This window comes from Podarcis pityusensis (assembly GCF_964106645.2).
Source record: "Podarcis pityusensis genome assembly, chromosome: 5".
NCBI lineage: Eukaryota > Metazoa > Chordata > Lepidosauria > Squamata > Lacertidae > Podarcis > Podarcis pityusensis.
In genome coordinates, this window is record NC_138032.1 from 95,912,398 (window position 1) to 95,935,776 (window position 23,379).

Consider the following 23,379-nt stretch of genomic DNA (forward strand, 5'->3'; position numbering starts at 1 on the left):
GCAGGATGCCATTGAATTCATTGCGACAGTTTTGCACATGCTTAATTGTTTCTCACTATGGGAGCCAAATCCTGGGGGCCAAGGTCCTTTTGCCCCCCTATAAAATATTTGAGGGGGCCAGGACTCCCCAAAGTTGATGGGCATTGCCATTCAAATGGCGTGTGTGTCTTGTGACTGATTATGTGGGGCGGGGCTTATCCCCTCCCCAATATTTTATTCAAGTTGGCACTCCTGTTTCTCACTTACATTAATAGAATTTAAACATGCCCAATATGGGTTTATTTTAATTATATTTATATGTCACTTCACACATTCAGAAGTGTCCTAAAGCAATTTATCATTTAAAAAATACAAAATACATAAACAAAATCAATAAAACACTACAAATATGAAATAGTTAAAGTGTTCATCCAAAGAAATAGTAATCTGAAACCAGTAGCTACCAAAAGCTCAATCAGCAATGGTGCCCAGATTCCAGGAGAATAAAAACTTATTCACCTAGTGCCGGAAAGATGACAAAACTGGCACCAGGCAGGCTTCCCTGAGGAGAGCATGGCACAATCAGGAGGCCAGCACGGAAAAGGCCTTTTCTCGCGTTGCCACCCTCCAAACATCTATTGGAGATGCAGATGAACTGATCTCATGAATGGGAATTTAGGATGCAAAGTCCAAGGTGCAGAATGAATAGGACAAAAAAGTCCAACCTTAGTGGGTCCTCTCAACATTTTATATATGTATAACAATAGATGCTGCCACTAAAATAGGTCTGTAGTAACTCCCTCAATAAATAAATGCCTCATAAACAGAGAGACAGGAAGACCCACCTTCTTGGCCCAGTTCATATCAGGTCAGACTGAAAGTGGGCTTACAATTAATCTTTTCCAGATTAATGACAAAATATCCTGATTCCCAAGACTTTTCCCACACTGATTCTGAACATCAGGTTATTTTCTACATGGAAAGAATTTGTTTGTATGGAGTAGCCTAAAGTGATGCAGCTCAGACACAGCTTTGCCACACCAGTGAAATGAGAACTAGGTTGGCAAGGCTACCCAAGAACACATCCCAGAATCTTCTGACCTGCTACTGTCTACCTGAAGCAGACAAGCTGAAATGGAACGCTGACAGTGGGGGGCACCACAGATTTCCTTCTCTCCCTGTTCTCAGCCTTGATACCCAACTCCTGCATGCAACATGTAGAATCAAAGTAAACTTGCCTCCACATTCTGACACATTCCGTGCACCTGCTACTCCCTGTCCATCATTGCTTGGGCAAGGTTCACAGGAAAGTTGACCTTCTGTGTCTTGGTATGTTCCTGGTGAGCAAGGAATGCACTGATTATGTTCTCCACTATAATAGGTGCCTGTGCTGCAGGTAACTGGGAAAATAAAAATGGAATCTATATTAAGTACCTTTATTCTAGTATTATGATTTGTCTTCACAGCACTGCTAGGGAGGCCAACAAGACACTGCAATCTCTAGGCCAAACTCTTAGATGTTATCACAAAGCATCACTACTAACATTACAAGTAAGCTCTGAACCTTCTTTCTTAAATTACAATATGGTAGGTGAAGCATTTCAGTACTGAGTTTCCAATGTGCTCCTTTCTGGTAAAACACAAAGCCTCTCCAGCCCTCTATACTGTTCTGCCTGGTAGTCCAGAGCTCAGACTCCTACACCAAGCTTTCTTTTCTCCTAGCTTCCAGCCTCCATACCTTCAAAGGTTGTAACCGAGTACGTTTCTGCGCTTGGGCTTGTAGCATTTTTCTTGGGTCTTACCGCATTTTCCGTCCTGCTGCACTTGTCCTGTACTACAGGCATCATGTCCTTCAGCAACAACTTTTGCTGCTCTCTGAGCCACTTCATACTCTGTCCCCGAAAACTGAATGTAAAATTGCTGTTTGTTAATAGATTTCCTCAAGGTTTTGATTGCCGACTGTAGCTTCTGCTCCATCCTTTTCCTCAAACAGTCGACATTGCAGGTGTCTAAGTGGAGAAACGGTAAGGAAACCAAATTCAGATTTAGAACAGACACCCCAGTATGACTTGGGAGAAATAAACAGACACAATAAGTAAAGTATGTTAGATGTCTCTGCAGCAGCAATGGTTGGATTATCCTGATAAGGAAATACAGAAACACCATAAGGGGAACCACTCCCAGAAATGTCTGACAAGGCTGAGTTTTGCCCATCCTGTTATATTATGTGACAAGTTCTGTGGGAGGCTCCATGTGTGAATCAGGCTCAACTGTCAGATGATGAGACAAAATGATTTCTTATACCTTTTCCTGCAATGACGTCACAGGCCCTGCTAACTATGCCGACCTGAAATAAGAGGGGTGTGTGTGGTGTGACAAGAGATGGGGCCTTTTCAACTCTGACGCCTGGTTTGTGGAACTTCCTTCTTAGAGAGGCTAGCCTAGCATTGTCTTTTAGCCTCCCTTTGGTGCTGTTTAATTTAAAAAATGCCTAGGATTTAAAGTTGGTGCTTTGCCCATTTATACTTATTTATTATTGGACTATTAATCACCCTGGATAATTTGTAGCTGCGTTATTGCATTCATTTTTCTAATATCTTTTGCTGAATGCTGCTCTGAGAGGTAAGATTTAAGAGTGGCTAATAGTTTAAATAAAGAAAGAATCTGTCACTGCAGCATCAGTAAGTTACAACCGCAGCAGCAATCATAAAGGAACACAAGAGTGGCATTTCTATTTAGAGCAGGGGCCTGCAAACTTTTTCAGCAGGAGGCCAGTCCACTGTCCCTCAGACCTTGGGGGGGGGGGCTGGACTATATTTTTTTGGGGGGAGGAATTATGCAATAGCCTCACGAGCCCCTGTGGCTGCTTACCTGTGTCTTGTGAGTGGCAGGGGCTGGTGGCAGGACGATGAGCAGCGTGTGAAAGGGCTCTGGAGAGGGGCTGCTTAAAACGGCGGCCGCTCGAGTGCTGCTGCTGCTGCTGGCACCAACAAAGCCCAGCCCCCTTCCTCCTCTAGGCAGGGCGTGGAGAAGCCAGGAGGAGGGAGGGAGGCGGTGGTGCTGCAGTGAGGGAGAGGGAGGGAGAGGGAAAGAACGTGTGCGCTGGTGATCCACTCAGCGATTTCCAGACCGTCCGCCGGCCGGATCCAGAAGGCAATTGGGCCTGATCCAGCCCTTGGACCTTAGTTTGCGTACCCATGATTTAGAGTATGTAAATCTTGCCACAGAAAAGCACCATCTAGTGTGACCAAGGAGCAAGGATGGAACTATTATAGATTTAGGAGGAAGTTCATTCCCGGGGGGGAGGGTGTTACCAGGGGGCAAGGACCAGGTTTAGTCCTGCTCTCTCACCCATGTCCAACAGCAGACCCCTTTATTCCATAGAAGTCAAAGGTTGCCATCCATGATTAAGGGAAAATGAAATGGGGGAATAACGTTGCAGCTTGGGGCAAATCTCCACCCTAGAACCAGGATAGTTCATCCTTTACTAGTAAGAGATCCCGCAGAGGGTGCAAAATGTTTGTAAAAAAAAGCATGCCACGCAGTATATTATAAATAATAGTCATAATCATCATAATAACATTGCATGTTTAGAGTGAATCTGCCACAGAAGTAATTCTTTTTTGTTGTTGCTAATGCACGAAGCAGGCAGGCAATTTTTTACAAGTGCAACATATGCTAAACGGAGATGGTCTTTCACAAACCTGAGACTTCTTCTGACTTCATCTCCATTTCAAACTCAGCTGTGATGTGGGACACTTCCTTGGACGGCGATTTCCGGCCTCGGCGTTTCTTCTTAGAGGAGTCGCACTTGAGGTTCACAAAGGTTACCTGGCAGTTGTCTGTACAAGGGAACTGACCTCCTTTGCAAAACAGAAGCAACATGGAAAAGAAATCAAGGGGCAAAGTAGCATGGCTGCAGTTGCATCAGTAACACCTGCGCAGCAGAATCTTGATTATCAAAACCTCAGGTATCTGAAACGTCCACTTATTCAGTGAATGCCCCAAAAGAAGCTTTACGCCTACTACTAAAATAGAACTCAGCCTGGCAATACGGCTTGCTCCTTCCTTTGCAGAGCCACTGTTCCTGAGCTCCTCTGCTTCCAGCGGCCCAATGTCGAAAGAGGCGCTGGATTTAGGAGCGGCATTGGTTTCACTTGTGATATCCCACCAGGTGAAGCTGCCATTGCAATACTGGTCCTGGACGATGTATCAATACATTGCCCCAGCGGTGTAACTAGCTGCTTGGGTGCCTGGTGCGGTGCGCGCGTCCTGCAGCCGGGGGCAGGGTGAGCCGCCCATGGGGGCGAGGCGAACCACCCCTGGGGGTGTGGTGTGCTGCGTGGAGTCTCTCCGCTGCCTCCCCCTCAGCTGTAGGGTGGCTGAGGGAGAGGCGCTGGGCAGCCGTAAGCCCCACGCTGCCGTTTCACGCAGCACCCAACCTGCAGGCACCGAAGCCACCACGTCACCCCCAGGAGAGACATGTGGCTTGGGCACGCTGCAGGCCCCGCGTTAAGTGCCGGCCCCTGCAGTGTGGCGCCCAGCGCCAGCCGCGGTTCGTTACGTTTGTTGACTGAACTAAAAAAATTCGTGAGCCCAATTTTTTATTTTTAAAAACTCATATTTTTGTCATTTTGTCACCCCCCCTCCAGTGATGACACCTGGGGCGTCCCGCACTCCCTGCACCCCCTTTCTCCACCACTGCATTGCTCAGGCCTAATTACAGCCCCCTCCCCCAGCAATGACATATATTTAGAAAAGCCCTCCAACAAAACAAGCACTTGGCATAGTAAATCATGGTAAATCACCAATCACATCCAAAAGGTGAAAAGCTGAGCTGCAAATGTAGCTCAAAAGTTACTGCCCATCCTCTTATTTATTTGCCGAATAGAGAAAAACCAGCACGGAATTTTCTGCTCACGGACCCCACATACCTATAACAGCCTGCTGATTTCCAACATCTTTAATTTTTTCTTTGCTGCGAGGTCTTAAGTGACATTTTGCATCCTTGATTTTAAAACGAGCTTTCTGCTTGATGGGTGGTACTAATATGTCTAGAGAAATAAAATTAAAAGTTTTCAGTCGTGCTGTATTTTTAAGATAACCTGAAGACAGGCCTGGATATTTAGTTTTTTGCAGATTAAACGAGATATAAGCTGTCTTGAATTACTTCACAGGTTTCCTACCACAGATAATGGAGTTAGAGAGACTACTTTTCTGCATGAAGAATAATTCCTAGCTGGAGTACAATTAGATGCAGGGGCTGGAAAATGGAAGAGGGTTCTAAAAGAAGCTGAAAAATGCTCCACCTCTTCTGAAATATCAAAATAAATCAGAATATGGAAGACTGCAAAGACACCCGGGGAAGAGGGATTATTGGTTGTTGTTGTTCTTATTTTTACTATGTATTTTGTGGTTTTTTTATATTGTAAATTGATGTTGTGAACTGCCTGAGATCTGCGAATGAAGGATGGTAGACACCTAAATAAATAATAATACAATAATAATAACCTTGGCTATGAGTCCTGGAAGACCAGTTTCCTGCCTTGCAGGCCTTTTATGTCCTTTTAAAATGTGGGGTTTTTTTGGGGGGGGGGTTATTGGGTTGCTGTTTTTATTTTGATTATGTATTTTGTGGTTTTATATTTTGATTTTATTCTGTGAACTGCCCTGACCTCCTGGTATAGGGCGGTATATTAATTCAATAAATAATAACAATAATTTTCCCACCTGGCTTGGGTGGGCCGTGACTCCAGCTACAAAATATCAGGCTGCTGAACAGACTCTTGGGCTGGGGCGTTGCTTAGTGGAGTTTGTTGCTGTTATTAATTTTTTGTTATTTTTATTTTTGGATCCTATTATTTATGTGGGAATTGTCCAATTTGCTTGTGCACCTTTTGATGTTCTATTTATAGCTTATGACTACCGTTGTAATTATGTGAATCTTTCCATGTTGTAAGCTGCCTTGAGCATCGTTTCAACTAATAAAATGGTGATGGTGAAGATGGTGATAAAGAGCCCTTTTCCTCTGTCTCAGATCACATGGGGAAATGCAGCCAAAGTTGATAGCAAGGGTGAGGAGGGCTGGAGTCAAAGGTTGTGCTGGAGGCTAAGCAACTTTTCAAGTCAGTGGCTCCCATCCTTTCTGTATAATTACAGTGGTACCTCAGGTTAACCATATATAAGATAGGATAAAACTTTATTCGCGTTAGCCAATGGCCACAGCAACAGTAAAACATTACAGTATACGCAGAAAAGGAAATTTGATATAAGAGCACAATTTAAAGTCCTGAATCAGCCGTCAGTTACTGGCCCTTATTCTGACTGCCCCTGCTATGAACCTAGCCACCTTTGCTGCTATCTGCTCATCTTGATCTGATAGAAGGAAGGACATTGTGGCAGTGGTTGAGCACCCTGGGATTGTTAGTATGAGTGGCGTGATGATGAGATACAAGAAAGTAGCTACAGTGGTACCTAGGGTTAAGAACTTAATTCGTTCCGGAGGTCCATTCTTAACCTGAAACTGTTCTTAACCTGAAGCACCACTTTAGCTAATGGGGCCTCCTGGTGCTGCCGCGCCACCGGAGCATGATTTCTGTTCTCATCCTGAAGCAAAGTTCTTAACCTGAGGTAGTATTTCTGGGTTAGCGAAGTCTGTAACCTGAAGCGTATGTAACCTGAAGCGTCTGTAACCCAAGGTGCCACTGTACACATAATGGAAGAAGATATAAATAAGATCATATCAGGACAATGGGTGGTTGGGAGTTACATCTATCACCAGATTCTATGGAGTAATACTTACCTGCACAGCTAGGAAGAGTGCTATTGCGTTTCTGAAGCGACTTGCCTTGCTGCCCCGGCACTCCACAGCTTACTGAATAACTATTCTCTGTGTCTGAGGAAAAGAAAAGAACAACACACCACGAAATATACTGAGATGGTGGAAGGCCTTTCTTTCATTTACTCATCTGAGTTAAGACCAACCTTTGTCCATTGCTCAGAACTTTTATTTATGATTGATGGGCATTACCATCCAAACAGCACCTTGATCAATTATGTAGGTGGGACTTAACTGTTGTTTTCCCATGCAAATAAAGACTAATCTAAAAAGACCTTCCTTCAGCATATTTTAATTTTTTTACCTTCTTTGGACTTCAATAAAGCCAGGAATGGAATTTAAGAAAAACAATATGCTCTGTAATACCAACCTGGGACAAAAAGCGTATTGGATGGACATGATAAGAAACAGCTTTCCATCCCTCCCAATTTGCTGCAGACCAACTGGGCCTTTGGAGCTGGCTTGGCATTTGGAAGGCATTTCACCATCTCTGAGGAAGAAGAAACAGGAAATCACTGGTTCAGATAACGTCTGAGGGATCGTCCAGTTAAGCTCATTCATTTTTCAGACTGGAGTGGGAAGCAGAGGAAGGGATAAGAAGAGGGTGCATGTAAGCCCGAGGCCTTCGCTTGAGGGCTGGGATGATCTCCTCCTTCATAAAGCCACCTCATAAATACAAAAATTAATGTTGAAGCCAATCAACTCTGGATACAAGATGGTATAACACATTTCCATTTCAAATCTTAACACATGTGTGCATTCAAAAGTGATATGCATTTTTGAGAACCAACCAGAAGCTGTCACCTGTATCCTCAGGCAATGGAATTTAATAGACACAAACTGATACAGGGTATTAAAGCTACTTAAAATTGTGAATGTTTTCATTATCCTTTTCAACTCTGCAACTGGTTTCAAGTTTGACACAAACTCTTAAATGGCTACTAAACCAAGTCTTACCCAACAAAGTATTAAGGACCCTAAAACATCTTTTGTGGGCTAATATAAACATCTTTTGCATCTGCTCCATGAGCTTTCTAGCAATACTTCTGCTAAAATCACAGTAGGACTCTCAGGCTCTTTTGACAAATACAATTCCAATAAAAGAAGGAGTTAAACAAAAATGCATTCTGATTCCCATGCGCTTCAACCTTTTTCTCACAGCTATAATTCTAAGGCTGAATCTCTACAACTGGATCTCCTAAGACTTCTGTTCCTTTATATACAGACAATATGGTTCTTGTTTTACACAGTTAGGTCTAAAAAGACAACTGTCTAGGCCTGGAGAATATTGTACAGACAGAGAACTAAAATTACCATATTTTTCCACGTATAAAACGACCCCTATTTTTTTGAAACCAAAATTAAGAAAACAAAACCCTAAAATAGAAGTGACAATCTGGACAATCTGGGGGGGGGGGGTAGAGCAGAAAGTTGTTGAGCTTTTTTTTGAGCAAGATCGCCCTCAAACCACAGAGAGGGAGAGAATTTTTTTTCTTGTTCTCTCCCTCTAAAACAAGGTGCATCCTATAGTCGGGTGCGTCCTATAGAGCGAAAAATACGGTATCTTTCTCAAATTGTGCTATCTAAAATTACAGAATTGCAAGGACTGGGTTTCCTAATCAGGGTAACATTACATCTGTTGCCCTTGGAGTTTTCTGACATGCAATTTTATATATTTAATATATCAATAAGCTGCTCATCAGTGAAAGAACTGAAAAAAGAGGAAGGCGCCCTGTTCCAAAATGTTACCTACCAATACAATCCTTTTTATTCCAGTGTAGCTTCTTCCCCGATGGACATACACATTCGTAACTTCCCATTGTATTAAGGCATCCATAGTCACAGCTCCCGTTGCTGATACTGCATTCATCAATATCTGAAAGTACATTTAAATGAAATTAGTGTTGCACTGTAAGTAAATACTATCAGGTGTGACTATTCCTTCCTGTTGTCTGTCCACCAGAACTGCTTTAGGTTAGATTTTCCTGATTCCATGGTCATCATTTTTGTGGACTCCAGAGTTGGTGCAATAGTAATTGTGGGTCATGCCTATTTTTCCGTCTCCCTCCAATCCTTGCAAAATCCAAAACCTGACACCTGGACACTTCTCTGCTGAATGACCCACATTTTCCCACACAAATGGCGAGGATGCTTGTAGAACTGAATGAGGGTTCTGTGGCTTTTCTGCTGACAGAATGAGAGACTGGTAAGGCCTTAATGGGGGGCCGTGACATTGCGTAGAAAGAAAACGAAGCCTAGTCAAGAAACGGACCAAGAAACTCTGCTTGCAACAGCTTACACCTCAAGGAATCATAGTTTCATAGAACTGTACAGTTGGAAGGAGCCCCCAGGGTCATCTAGTCCAACCCCCGAAATGCAGGAATCTCAGATAAAGCATCCAGGACAGATGGCCACTCAACCTCTGCTTAAAAACCTCCAGGGAAGGAGAGCCCACCACCTCCTGAGGGGATCCGTCTTACTGTCAAACAGCTCTTACTGTCAGAAGGGTATTCTAAACCCTGGCTGCTAGTAGAAGACAGCTTTCATTAAAGGTTTAAACTGTAGTTTAAGATTGTCCAAAGAGCTGTCCGGGCAGGTGTTGGAAGCAGGGTGTCAGGTGGGGAAGTGGTTGCTCATGACTCTGGCCTGTCGTTTGCAGGTTTTTATTGGTGCAAACTATTTACAGTGCAGAACCCCAAAGTTCATGTCTGTCTTAGTCACTTGCAGATTCCGGGAGTGCCCCCTTCTGGTTTCTCCCCCAGCATAAGAACTTAGACACCCCAAATCTCCACCTCCCCTCCTTATGGGCGACAGAAACGGCGTGTGTGCCTCCTGGCCGGCCGGGCTAGGGGAGGTGCTTGGGCTCTCAGTAGCATCTTCGAGCCCTCCCTTCACTTGACTACTCCCTTCCCCCTCTGCTCCACTGGAGGTGTGGCTTTCTCCACCACCGGACGAGGAGCTGAGAAGCGCTGGAGGCTCTCTGTATCCCCCTGCCTGCTTCCCCCGTTCCGATGGCAGTCCCCTGACACAGGGCAACAATAACTCACAAGGTACCAGTGAAGTTAACTCTCTGTTCAAAGGAGCACAGCAACTCTTCCCAGTAGGTCTTGCCCCAATGAGGCTCCTTCCCAAGCAGCCTGAGGACTCAGCTATGTTAGTAAAGAAAAAGCATTTTACAGTGGTACCTCGGGTTACGTTACCTTTGGGTAACATAACTTTCGGGTTGCGAACGCGGCAAACCCGGAAGTGTATACTTCTGGGTTTTGCTGCACGCTTTGCGCGTGCGCAGAAGCGCTCTATTGCGCCACATGCATGCGCAGAAGCAGCGCCTCTTGCTGCAGACTTTTCAGGTTGCGCATGGACCCCCAGAACTAATTAAGTTCGTATCCGGAGTTTCCACTGCATAGGTGTTATTACACTGTGACACCAGATGGCACTGTGGAGTTCCATTTTTCGCCAATGTGATTTCCCACTATGAGGTTTACAACACGTTTTCCTGAAATGCTTTTTTGATGTGTCTAGATCCAGCCTGAGTCTCTGACACCTTGTCTATCTCTGCTCTGCCCGCTTCATACCTCAGACCAGGAAAGAAGGGAGATGGTCACAGCAGGACAAGGAGATTCTCTGGATTCTTCAGCAGCCTGCTTCATCTCTGCCTATTGGCCCCACTCCTCTCCGGCCTCTGATTCTGCACTACTCTCTGCCACAGACTCTTCCTGCCCACTAAACCCTGTTGCCTCTTCTGCTTCTGACACCTCTTTCTCCCAGTCTGCTCCCTCTGACCACTCATCACTGTCCCACCACCAGTCCCTGGCTTCTGAGCCTTCTTCCCTTGGGGGTTCCCCAGCTGATGCCTCCTCCCACCCCTCTGCATCCAGCCAGCCCATGACAGCTGCATGTGCTTTGTGTGTGATTTGACAGTTGTGTGTGATTTGAATTTGCCCTTTACCTCTAAGGCAGACTTCACCCTGGCCTAATTAAAGCAGTGCTAAGGGAAAGAGGACAGAAGCCCAGCCTGCTGTTGGACTACCCTCTAAGTCAACAACAGACTAGGAGCTACGTCCCTATAATTAAGGGTGATCAAGACAAGAATTACACCATGCCCACAGATAGGAATCTCTAGTTCCAGAACTTATATTCTGCTTTGCATCAACGCTGGAGGCCCTGTTGGGCACCAGAGATGATGGGTTTTCTTCCTAGTTTGGCCTGCTCTCCTTAGATCAGGCAGATTACCTTGCTGAGACACTGAAGGTGGAGGAAATGAGAAGCATTGTTAAGCGAATAAAGAATGGGCAGGTGCCAGGTCCAGATGGTTTCCCGGTCACAAAATCCCAGAATTGTAGAGTTGGAAGGGGTCATCTAGTCCAACTCCATGCAATTCAGGAATCTCAACTAAAGCATCCATAGAAGATGGCCATCCAACATGTAGGAGAAAGCTCCTGCAGCCAATCAGAAGCCGTGGAAGCCCCATCGGACGTTCGGGTTCCAAAAGAACCAGAACAATCACTTGCGGGTTTGCAGCGTTCAGGAGCCAAAACGTATGAGTTCCAGGGCGTTCGGAATCCAAGGTAGGACTGTATTGCATTGCAGGGAGTTGCACTAGATCAGGTGCAGCCAAACTTGGCCCTCCAGATGTTTTGGGACTACAACTCCCATCATCCCTAGCTAACAGGACCAGCAGTCAGGGATGATGGGAATGGTAGTCCTCAAACATCTGGAGGGCCAAGTTTGGCCATGCCTGGGCTAGATGACCCTCAGGGTCCCTTCCAACTCTGCAAATTTATGATTCTGTAATCCCTCTTAACTCTGCAATTCTAAAGCCTTATGGAGAGATGTCACTAAGCAAAGAATGAAAAATGAATCAAACTCTCCAAACCTCCGCAGTGTGTCATTCCATATAACGTGTATCCTTTATGACATAGGCATTCAAAACTCCCAGGGTAGTTGATACAGGTATGGTCGCAGGTCCTTTCGAAGGAGCATTCATCTATATCTTGATTTGGAACAGAAGGGGGAAATGATGTGAGAAACTGTGCATTTAACATCTAAGTTCAAAATAATCAACGTACCTCAATAACCTATCCATAAGGATCAATACAAGTCGAGAACAAGACATGCAACACAGTTTTTTGCTGCCTACAGGGAAAGCTTGCACATGCCTCCCGCAGGCCAACCAATAGTGCATGTTTTGCCTTTGCATTCCCAGGTATGAAAAAGCTCACATGAAACAGTCCTTAGTTACTGTATTTTTTGCTCTATAAGACTCACTTTTCCCCTCCTAAAAAGTAAGGGGACATGTGTGTGCGTCTTATGGAGCAAATGCAGGCTGCGCAGCGATCCCTCTTGCTGTTCTGGCTTCTGAGATTCAGAATTTTTTTTTTTTCATGTTTTCCTCCTCCAAAAACTAGGTGTGTCTTGTGGTCTGGTGCGTCTTATAGAGTGAAAAATACGGTAATTACAAAGCTGAAACAATGTCTTCCTGCTGCAATCCCCATTTTGCCCACAGGGTGTCACCACTGAATTTCAGTGTATCAGGCAGCAGTTTGCATTTGTGGGTTTCAGAAGGAGAACTGAATTTCTCTCTCCTTTGCAATACTCCTCCCTAAGGCAATCCCAGGGCCAAATGCATTCAGGGCGCTGATATTATAAATTATGCTGTTCAATGTGTTTTACCCACATTCTGAATTTCTGGTTTACTCAATTTTATATGCTTTTGTGTGCATATGATTTTGTGTATTTTATTGGTTTTAGATTTCGTTTGAATGATATGTGGTTTTTCAAATTGTACACTGCTTAGAGATTTATGCTAATAACTAAATAAATAAGTCCCAAACACTTTTGAGTATTAATATGCCCTTTATAAGCTAGGATCTTCTGACAGACATTCCACACCTACAAAAATATCAATAGCATCACTGCTATATTTATTACGTGAGCAAAATAATAACATTAACTTCATGTCACACACTCTAAAATGAAAATTTTAATTAGTGTATGTAGCTTTAAAGAAAATTGATCTTTTCAGGGTTCTAAGCATTATTATTTTTTTTAAATGATATTTATTAAAATTTCAAAAACAAAAAATTACATAGTTAAAGAGAAAAGAGATAAGGAAAAATATAAAAAAAATACAAAATACAAAGTACAGAGAAAAATAAATAAATAAAAAAGAAACACTTAAAAACAAATTAATCCTTCCATATCTTACATTTCATTTCCTTGCTTCTCTGACCTCCTCTCACCTCCCTTTTTTGTATTCCAGTTCAATTGGTTAATTCAGCAATTCCTTTCCCTCTTTGTTTATATCTTAGTCCAACATTATTATTGATTAGTCATTATTATTTATTCCACTTATTAGTCACTCTTCTTTTTTTTACAAAAAAAGTCTCAATGTGACTTACAAAAAAAGGAGCTGTAAGAATTTACATAAATTACTGTGGACTCATGCTGCATAATGATGACTGATGCACAGAAGTCTCAGGAATCTCAAAAATTAGATTTATAGCTTCCATTGATACTGTTGTATATAATGTCTGCACAGGAGATTTTGGAGTTGACATTGTGCAAAGTGTCACACAGGCATTGGTGCACAAGGTTTAAGCATCACGGAGAACATCTTTTGCAAGCACAAAGCACCTGTTGGATTCAGCTATTATGCTATGCCAAGAAGGAAGGTCCTGCTAGCAGAGGACCTGGTTGTGGCACAGGAGGGCGGCTGCAGCTGGGTCCCTGCTGCCACAACAAGTCTTGAAGTATTAGGATTATTCTAGTTCTGTCCAAACTCTTGTCGTTTAGACTGCCCAGAGCAAGTTAGGATGATGGGACTTCTCAGAGAGCAGCACAAATTCAGCAGTTCCTGAATAATACAATTGTCCAGCTAGATCTATACATCCTTAATATACGTATCTAAAGATCACTGAGTTTTAGAGAATGGAAATCCTTTCTAAAGTAACTGGTCTAGTCAGTAGCTCTGAACTCTTTGGTCCTGGCATATGAGTGTGAAGGAAATGAGAGAGACAAGGAAAAGGATCCATCAAATGTACCTCTGTGCTCCAGCGATGTGTCTCTTTGTAAGCCAGTGTGGTTTTAGTACCTAGATTACATCCATGTATATGTACTTGTCTAATACATTTGTCTAATACTAGTTTACATCCGATGATATGCATTGACAATTATTAAGACAACGAGGGCATTAAAAGAAGCATGAAAACAACAAAGAGGCATTCTATTAGCTTTACACGAAAATGCTTTAGATCATATTATGTCTCCTGGGGCCTCTCCTATTTATGATGCATTCATACTCACACAGCTGCATTTCCAGTCAGTGAATATCCTGCAATGTCCTGCTAAAATCCCATAATTTTCAATACATAAGAAGTTCTGGGGGTTTTCTGTCCTGCTTTTATTGTGCAATAGCTCCTCCAGGGAGAACATGTAGCAGCATGACGGAAGAATCGCAGGGCAACCAATAAAGCTGATGAAATCTACCACTAGTGCACAAATACTGCGTCAAAAGCATCTTGCAGAATACTCTCGCGACAGAACAGCAGCCTGGAGGGCCCCAGGTACGGCTATGCAGAAAATGCAGAACACCAGGTAATCTCCCCTCTACAGAATCACCAGTCCGCTGTGAAATTCAGCACTGGCCGTAGAAAAGAGAAAACTATTTCAGCCACTTGTTCTGCAGAAAGGGAAGCTTCTTGTGTGGGAATGGCAGGACACTGGGCTCTCTCTTCCAGCCCTCTTCAGATACACGCTCTCAGTCAACTGCTGATTTCAAGCAGCTCTTTGATTTAGTCGGGAATTTGATTGTCAGTTTATAAGGCTGCTAGGCTCCCCTCTCTCCTCGTTTACCCTGCTTAAGTTCTGCAAACAACAGGGCTCGAGTTATCATGCTCCTGGTATGCGAGGACTGCTGGTGTATTTGACTTCACCAAAGTTACTAGAATAGATGTTCGGCAGTTGCTGAACATTTATTTGTGCAATCTGCTAATCCTGGGCAAAAAGAATTTGAACAAGCATGTTGTATGGCATAAGAGGTGGACAGTCTATGGTGGTAAACGACAAGTGTGGCTTTAAGACAACATTTGTGGCCTATGTCCAGGATCTTTGACTAAGTGATCCTGTTAGATCTTACTGGAGCCTTTGCCTCCAGTTTGGCAAGCAGCAACCACGCACCACCAGGGGCATAGCTGGAGACCCTAAAGGTAAAGGCACCCCTGACTCTGCGGTTGCACACTCATCTCACTCTATAGGCCGAGGGAGCCGACGTTTGTCCGCAGACAGGTTCCGGGTCATGTGGCCAGCATGACTAAGCTGCTTCTGAAGAACCAGAGCAGCGCACGGAAACGCCGTTTACCTTCCTGACGGAGCAGTACCTATTTACCGTATTTTTCGCCCTATAAGACGCACTTTTCCCCCTCCAAAAATGGAGGGGAAATGTGTGTGCGTCCTATGGGGCGAATGCAGGCTTTTGCTGAAGCTTGGAGAGCGAGAGGGGTCGGTGCGCACCGACCCCTCTCTCTTTCCAGGCTTCAGGAAGCTATCCATAAGCCTGGGGAGCCCGCGGGAGTTCCCGGAGGGCTCCCCAGGCTGCGGATAGCAGCCTGCTGCACGGAGCGCGGGGCGCGCTGAAGCAGAGCGCCCCGTGCTTCGGGCAGATCTTCGCAGCCTAGGGAGCCCTGCGGGAGTTCCCGCGGCTGGGGGGGGGGGAATAATATTTCTTCTTTATTCCCCCCCGCCAAAAAAACTAGGTGCGTCCTATGGGCCGGTGCGTCCTATAGGGCGAAAAATACGGTATCTACTTGCACTTTGACGTGCTTTTGAACTGCTAGGTTGGCAGGAGCAGGGACCGAGCAACGGGAGCTCATCCCGTCACGGGGATTCGAACCGCCGGCCTTCCAATCGGCAAGCCCTAAGCTCTGTGGTTTAGACCACAGTGCAACCCGCATCCCTGCTGGAGACCCTAACTGTTACTAAATGGTATTATCCAGTCTATGACAAAAGCGCATCTAGGAGAGGTATTACTTCTGACGGGGTGTGTGCAGGTTCTGAAAGGAGTCAGTTCAGAGCATAGAATGAGCCTATTAGGGTTGGGGGGAAAGTGCTGCCCATCATATCCCATGCTAGCTTTCACAAAGCACTCTGGAGCATCTGTGGCTACAATCAAATGCTCTAAGCGTTGTGTTTCCCAACATGCCCCTCCTCTGCCCTGAGATGATGATGATGATGATGATGATAAGGATAAGGATAAGGATAAGGATAAGGATAAGGATAAGATAATGATAATAATAATAACAATAATTTCTTATTTATACCCCGCCCATCTGGCTGGGCCTCACCTGCCACTCTCGGCGGCTTCCAACAAAACAGCACAATACAATAGTCCTTCAGCTATTAAAAGCTTCCCTAAACAGGGCTGCCTTCACATATCCCCTAAAAGTCTGGTAGTTGTTTTTTTTCCTTTGACATCTGATGGGAGGGCATTCCACAGGGTGGGTGCCACTACTGAGAAGGCTCTCTGACTGGTTCCCTGTAACTTCACTTCTCGCAGTGAGGGAACCACCAGAAGGCCCTCGGCGCTGGACCTCAGTGTCCGGGTAGAATGATGGGGGTGGAGACGCTCCTTCAGATATACTGGGCCGAGGCCGTTTAGGGCTTTAAAGGTCAACACCAACACTTTGAATTGTGCTCGGAAACGTACTGGGAGCCAATGTAGGTCTTTCAAGACCGGTGTTATGTGGTCTCAGCGGCAGCTCCCAGTCACCAGTCTAGCTGTCGCATTCTGGATTAGTTGTCGTTTCCGGGTCACCTTCAAAGGTAGCCCCACATAGAGCGCATTGCAGTAGTCCAAGCAAGAGATAACTAGAGCATGCACCACTCTGGTGAGACAGTCTGCGGGCAGATAGGGTCTCAGCCTACGTACCAGATGGAGCTGGTAAACAGTTGCCCTGGACACAGAATTGACCTGCGCCTCCATGGACAGCAGTGAGTCCAGAATGACTCCCAGGCTGCGCACCTGGTCCTTCAGGGGCACAGTTACCCCATTCAGGACCAGGGAATCCTCCACACCTGCCCGCCTCCTGTCCCCCAGAAACAGTACTTCTGTCTTGTCAGGATTCAATCTCAATCTGTTAGCCGCCATCCATCCTCCAACCGCCTCCAGACACTCACACAGGACCGTCACCGCCTTCACTGGTTCTGATTTGAAAGAGAGGTAGAGCTGGGTATCATCCGCATACTGATGAACACCCAGACCAAACCACCTGATGATCTCTCCCAGCGGCTGCATGTAGATGTTGAAAAGCATGGGGGAGAGGACAGAACCCTGAGGCACCCCACAAGTGAGAGCCCAGGGGTCTGAACACTCATCCCCGCCCCACCACTTTCTGGACACGGCCCAGGAGGAAGGAGCGGAACCACTGTATAACAGTGCCCCCAGCTCCCAGCCCCTCTAGACGGTCCAGAAGGATGTTATGGTTGATGGTGTCAAAAGCCGCTGAGAGATCCAGCAGAACTAGGAAGCAGCTCTCACCTTTGTCCCTAGCCTGCCGGAGATCATCAACCAGTGCGACCAAGGCAGTTTCAGTCCCATGATGAGGCCTGAATCCCGACTGGAAGGGATCCAAATGGTCCGCATCTTCCAGGCGTGCTTGGAGTTGTTCAGCAACTACCTGCTCAGTCACCTTGCCCAAGAATGGAAGATTTGAGACTGGGTGATGCCTCCCCTCTTCCAGTCTCTAATGGTGATGACACAGGTGACGAGCCTCCCAGCCTGTTCCTATGGGGTTGGATCATGTCCTCAATTCCTACTACACTTAAGACTACTGAAAACTAGTGATGGGTTATGACCATACCAAATTCTGAGATGCAATTCTGAACCTTTTGTCAAAGAGGAGGATATTATGTCAGATGGGTGGTTGGCAGAGATTCTCTACACAACAGAAAGGAAAGTATATTGCAAGGACAGAGGCAGTTCTTGCACATTTCTCTATGTGGCTGGGCTGCAGCCATGAACTAGAGGATAGAATTCATTTTTCATGCCCATCCAAGTACATGACCTTGAACCTCTTTTACTGAAGCTTTCAAAATTTCCAATTGCAGCAACACTAATTATGCTGGTGGTTTTGGTGATGTGGACACTTTCCTGCCTGTGGACTGAGAGCTCAGGCCACAAAGCAGCCATGAGACAGTAATGATTTTTGGCCAGTCCCAAAACTTGTCTGGAGTCCCACCACTGTCTCAAAAGTGAAAGGCCCTCTGTTCCTGCTATTAGCCTCTCCGTTTAGCACCTTGCACACCATTTGTGATTCACAGCTTACTCTGTTAAGCAAATACCACTATGTGGATTGAGACAAACACAGTGTGAGCAAATGTAAATCTAGACTTTTGGGTTGCCTTATCAGTTATCACAAACTGTCGTGGCTGCAGATACATCAATAAGTCCCCAGCAGGGCTAAAGTAGACATTTCTGTGCCAGCGCTATACCCTCTGCCCCCTCCTTTTTGGCAAACTGCTAATCTCGAACACCTTTGGAAATCAGTAACATGGAAACAACTATGGCTACTTGTGGCGAACACATCCCTCTGTCCTTGGCTGGTCTGTCTACTCGGGCTCTCTTTAGCCTCTGATGCCCCCCCACACCCTCGGACAACTACAGCTGCCGCTGTACCTTAATTAAACCCACAAAACAACAAAAAGTTGGAAACTTCTCCTTATTCCCAGACTTGATGCCATCTTTTCACATCCCTCCTCCTTTTCTTCATTTAACACAGCATAAAAAAAAAAGTTTGACTGAGTTCAATGGAGATTAAAGGTAAAGGGACCCCTGACCATTAGGTCCAGTCGTGACCGACTCTGCGGTTGTGGCACTCATCTCGCTTTATTGGCTGAGGGAGCTGGCGAACAGCTTCCAGGTCATGTGGCCAGCATGACTAAGCCGCTTCTGGCGAACCAGAGCAGCGCACGGAAACGCCGTTCACCTTCCCGCCGGAGCGGTACCTATTTATCTACTTGCACTTTGACGTGCTTTTGAACTGCTAGGTTGGCAGGAGCAGGGACCGAGCAACGGGAGCTCACCCTGTCGCGGGGATTCGAACAGCCAACCTTCTGATCGGCAAGTCCTAGGCTCTGTGGTTTAACCCACAGCGCCACCTGCGTCCTGCTCAATGGAGATTACCATCAAGCAAACAGATCTAAGGCTTGCCCAGCAATTGTTAAACTTCTATCCTGCCCTTCACCCGAGGATCACAGGGAGGTTTATGATCTAAAAACACAAAAGTACATAATACAAAAATACTCACTTTACATACAATTGAGGCAGGTCGGTGCCTAAAGTCACCTGTTATGCACTATTTTGGCTCAGTGCCAGATTTACACAGCCAGAAGCTAACTAACTACAGTGGTACCTTGGATTACAAATGCTTCAGGTTACAGACGCTTCAGGTTACACACTCCGCTAACCCAGAAATAGTACCTCGGGTTAAGAACTTTGCTTCAGGATGAGAACAGAAATCGTGCAGTGGCAGTGGGCGGCCCCATTAGCTAATGTGGTACCTCAGGTTAAGAACAGTTTCAGGCTAAGAATGGACCTCCAGAACGAATTAAGTTCTTAATCCGAGGTACCACTGTAGCTGCTTTCTTGTATCTCTAATCCCTGCTGGATCAATTGCTGCAATAACACCCTCTACCCATCTGCAGTGCAGTGCAGTGCAATGCAACAGAAAATGCACTGGCAGTTTCCTCAGTGTATAAGCTGCCATAGTAGCACAAGGAGTTAGGCACTCGCCCCCATAACCAGTGGAAGTTCTAGGCCTAATAGACAAAATAAAAACCAACAAATTGCTGGGTCTGGTGAATTATAAAAAAGAGAAATAACACATGTACCTTTTTATTGGCAGGCAAGTTAATTTCTGTATCTATTAATTGTACTTCCTTTGTTTAAAAAAACTTTTTAAAATAGAAGTTCCTTACATAATCAAGCTTTTTTTTATTTAAAAAAACATAAAATATATTATTTTCTCACAATAAATGAAATTCTAATGGACAGCCGTAAAGAGATGAGGCATTCATCCCTTTGACAGGATGTGTCTTTTAATTCAGTTCAATCTACAGTGAAAGAGCTATTAGTGCAGAGGTGGGAAGCCTCAGATCTGTGGGCCAAATCTGGCCCTGCAGACTTCTCTACTTGGTCCTTGGGACTCCCCTAGGGCCACAAACTCTCACCAGGTCACAACTCTCACTAGCTTGCTCCACACCCCTTTTGTGGTTCTGCTTGGGTACCATATGCCCTCGACCGCAGTCGCCCATCCAAGCAGACAAGAGCCTTTATCCAAGAAGGATATGCAAGTGTGTGTATAACACAGCCAACAGTGGGAATGTAAAATTCACATTCATTGCTTTGCCCACTTTTGCCTTTTCCTCAGCCTCACTCTGCATTGGAATGTGGCCCCCTGAAGACTGCCTGGAAGAGAAAGTGGCCCTCAGGCCAAAAATGCTTCCCCTAAACATGTGAAGGGGGAAAAGGGGGAATTTTTTAATGTATGTGCATAATGCAGGGAAGCACTTGGTGCCCTGCGCTGCCAAAGATGGAAGCATTGCAAGCCCTTGAAGAGCTCCTTGCCTTGCCCTATTCTGAATAGGATAGGACTGGACAATCCATACTGTCAGGGAACTGACATCGGAGCCAGAGGCGGAGGCAAGGCTCCAGAGCGATGCTGGAGAAGGGCCCAGCAGGGAGAGAGGCAGCTCATCAGCTGGGGAAGGAAATCAGCATAACACCAGGGATAAAGGGGGGCAGATGGGGGAATCGGCGAGGGAGCTCCAGGACTCCTTGCCGGAGACCAGCGGGGAGAGCACGGGTCCTCCGCTACCCACACCCTCCCTGCGCAGAAGACTTCCGCGCAGGGAGAGTAGGAGGAGACTTGGCGTCAAACAGCTTTTATGCTGGAAAAGGTTTAAGAAACACCCACTGACGGATTCTGCTAGCGACTGAAACAGCCACGAAGTGAAGGGCTGTCCAGACAGAAAAGGTTTAACCAGGCAACCTAGCCAGGAGTGGCGGCAACTTACGCACGAGCAACCCCTGTTAGTATTACACATACTTTGCCAAGTTAAAATGTCGCCTCAACACCCTTCTCATCCTATTCATTTTCAAGAACAGAAAACCTTTAAGACTTTGTGTATTTGTGTAAGACAAATGAATTGCTACATACTGATTTCTTTGTCATACATCTCCATAGCCATTAAATCCAGCCTTGATTTCTAGGAGGGCTGAACTAGTGTGAAGCTTGGCAGCCGCAGTGGCCAAAACCAAATTCAATAAGCAAGTTCCATACCAGAACACTTTGATTTAGGGTCATTTTGTTGTTGCTTACAGAAGCCTCTGAATACGATTACCAATTAGGTGAAACCAAGAGCATACTCATCTAGACCCCATTTAAAAAAAGGAAATGGCGTAGGAGAACCATTTGACACTCTTGAACATCATTTACAAAGACTCCAATTACAAGCCTACAACACCTGTAGGGCCAGCCCACCATTTTCCTTTCAGCTGCTTGATTTGTCAGCTGGTTCTCAGTTTCACGCAGAAAACATCCAGACGTTTCCTGCCTCTCTTCTCCCTTGGTTGGCACAAGTTGCAGGTCCCAGATTTGGTGGCCCCTGCTGCTGCACCAAACCCCACAGAGGCCTTCCAGAGGTCACGATTGTGGTCTTAGTCTAACACTCTGCCCAGTGTACTATACTGGCTTGTCTATATGGCCAAAACAACAGACTGACAAAACTATCTGAAATTACAAAAACACATTTTTTTTTAATCAGAGTGTAGGTCCAGCATCAACTAGAATGCTCTTCAATTATGTGACCAGAATTGTTTAATTTTCTGCTTTAGCAAAATAATGATCATGACTGCTATTTATTCTGCTAATTATTCATTTCCTACTGACTGCTAACATCGTTTAGCCAAGGGCTGCATCAAGAATAACTAATGAGAACAATAACAAGGTTCTGGTAAGGATCAGTAATTAAGGATCAGTAAAACCAGCTTGCCATCTGAGTTTATTTAGTCCAGTTATTACTGGGGCTGAAGGAAGCAGACTTATTCACTGGGAAAGAGAGGAAATGAACCCGTGTGCTTTAGAAAGCACAGAGCGAGAAAGCATGAGGAGTCTGCTGACAGGATCCCAGCCCTAGAGCCAGAGTTTGTCTGAGGAATTAAACCCAGAGTAAGTCCACATACTGTGAAAGTGAAGCCTACAAGCACATCCAACCGTCTTTGCAGAACAATATTGAGGGGACGCCAGGCAGAGGATGGTAAGCCCCAGGACAGGTAGACAAGGGAGTCCAATCAAGGGGATTAGAGGGGGCCGACAGGGATGGAGAGCCAAAGAGTAGCCTCTAGTCTAAAGATCTGAATCAGAAGACTCACTGCCAGAGATGCATGGACTTCCAGGCAGCTGGATTCTTCGGGAAGGTTACCAAATTGGCCCTGCAACCTGCAGTCAGGCTGTAATCGTTCAAAAGAAAATGAGGTCTTTTTTTGCTTCAAGAATCTTTGGGCACACCTTCCCAGGAATCAGTCGATGAGGAGAGAGCTGCAACTTCATTTGGAACATGATTTGTGGGGTGTGGGGAGAGAACTTCTGTAGCATCAGGTGTGTTAGGTGGGCACTCTCTTTTTGTCAGTTTGACAGCTTCCCTGCCTCCTAAAGGAAGGAGGACTCTTCTGACCCAGCCAAGCATGAAGACTGGGGTTTGGGTAAGTTGCTCCTTGGAGATCAGCCTGGACCAGCGTAGCTGACTAAAAGTCCACTTTCGCTTTGCATTGGTTTGGGAAGGGATGACCACCATCTACAGGCTGGAACTGATGTTAGAGCAACAGGAGTCCTTAAGGAAATAATCAGAGGTGAAGAGCTGGAGAAGACCTAGGTAAAGGTAAAGGGACTCCTGACCATTAGGTCCAGTCGTGACCGACTCTGCGGTTGTGGCACTCATCTCGCTTTATTGGCCGAGGGAGCCGGCGAACAGCTTCCAGGTCATGTGGCCAGCATGACTAAGCCGCTTCTGGTGAGCCAGAGCAGCGCACGGAAACGCCGTTTACCTTCCCGCTGGAGCGGTACCTATTTATCTACTTGCACCTTGACATGCTTTTGAACTGCTAGGTTGGCAGGAGCTGGGACCGAGCAACGGGAGCTCACCCCGTCGTGGGGATTCGAACCACTGACCTTCTGATCGGCAAACTCTAGGCTCTGTGGTTTAGACCACAGCACCACCCGTGTCCCTTGGAGAAAACCTAGTTCATTGCAAAAACTGAGGGTGTGGCTGTAGGTAGAGAAGCTGAAAGTATACCTCTGAGTGTTCCCTCCTGATTTCCTCACCTCCCTGCCACAATTTCCACCTCAGATTCACTAAATATGGCAGACTTCTTTGACTGATGCTGTTGAGACATGGTTGAGGCAGAGAAGAGTGCTGACGCTTGTTCCTTGTCTGATTCTCCCCTTGCCTGCTCAGGGGGAAAATTGCAGTGAGGAAGAAATAAACCTAACTTGTCTTTGGTCTCCTCT

General features: G+C 45.6%; 1 protein-coding gene across 6 annotated transcripts in view; it reads right to left on the reverse strand.

The window, feature by feature from the left end:
- The window catches only part of SCUBE1 (signal peptide, CUB domain and EGF like domain containing 1), a 202,310-nt gene that overhangs the window by 12,160 nt on the left and 166,771 nt on the right, over window positions 1-23,379 (reverse strand). For 5 of the 6 annotated variants that reach the window (XM_081005449.1, XM_081005447.1, XM_081005450.1 and 2 more), the window contains 8 exons: window positions 11,694-11,810; window positions 8,571-8,693; window positions 7,188-7,307; window positions 6,782-6,874; window positions 4,914-5,033; window positions 3,684-3,842; window positions 1,782-1,988; window positions 1,218-1,379 (listed from right to left, as the gene is read on the reverse strand). In XM_081005449.1, the coding sequence (XP_080861575.1) occupies window positions 1,218-1,379; window positions 1,782-1,988; window positions 3,684-3,842; window positions 4,914-5,033; window positions 6,782-6,874; window positions 7,188-7,307; window positions 8,571-8,693; window positions 11,694-11,810 (1,101 nt within the window). The remainder of the gene's footprint in view (window positions 1-1,217; window positions 1,380-1,781; window positions 1,989-3,683; window positions 3,843-4,913; window positions 5,034-6,781; window positions 6,875-7,187; window positions 7,308-8,570; window positions 8,694-11,693; window positions 11,811-23,379) is intronic. The other variant, XM_081005448.1, reaches the window with a different exon arrangement.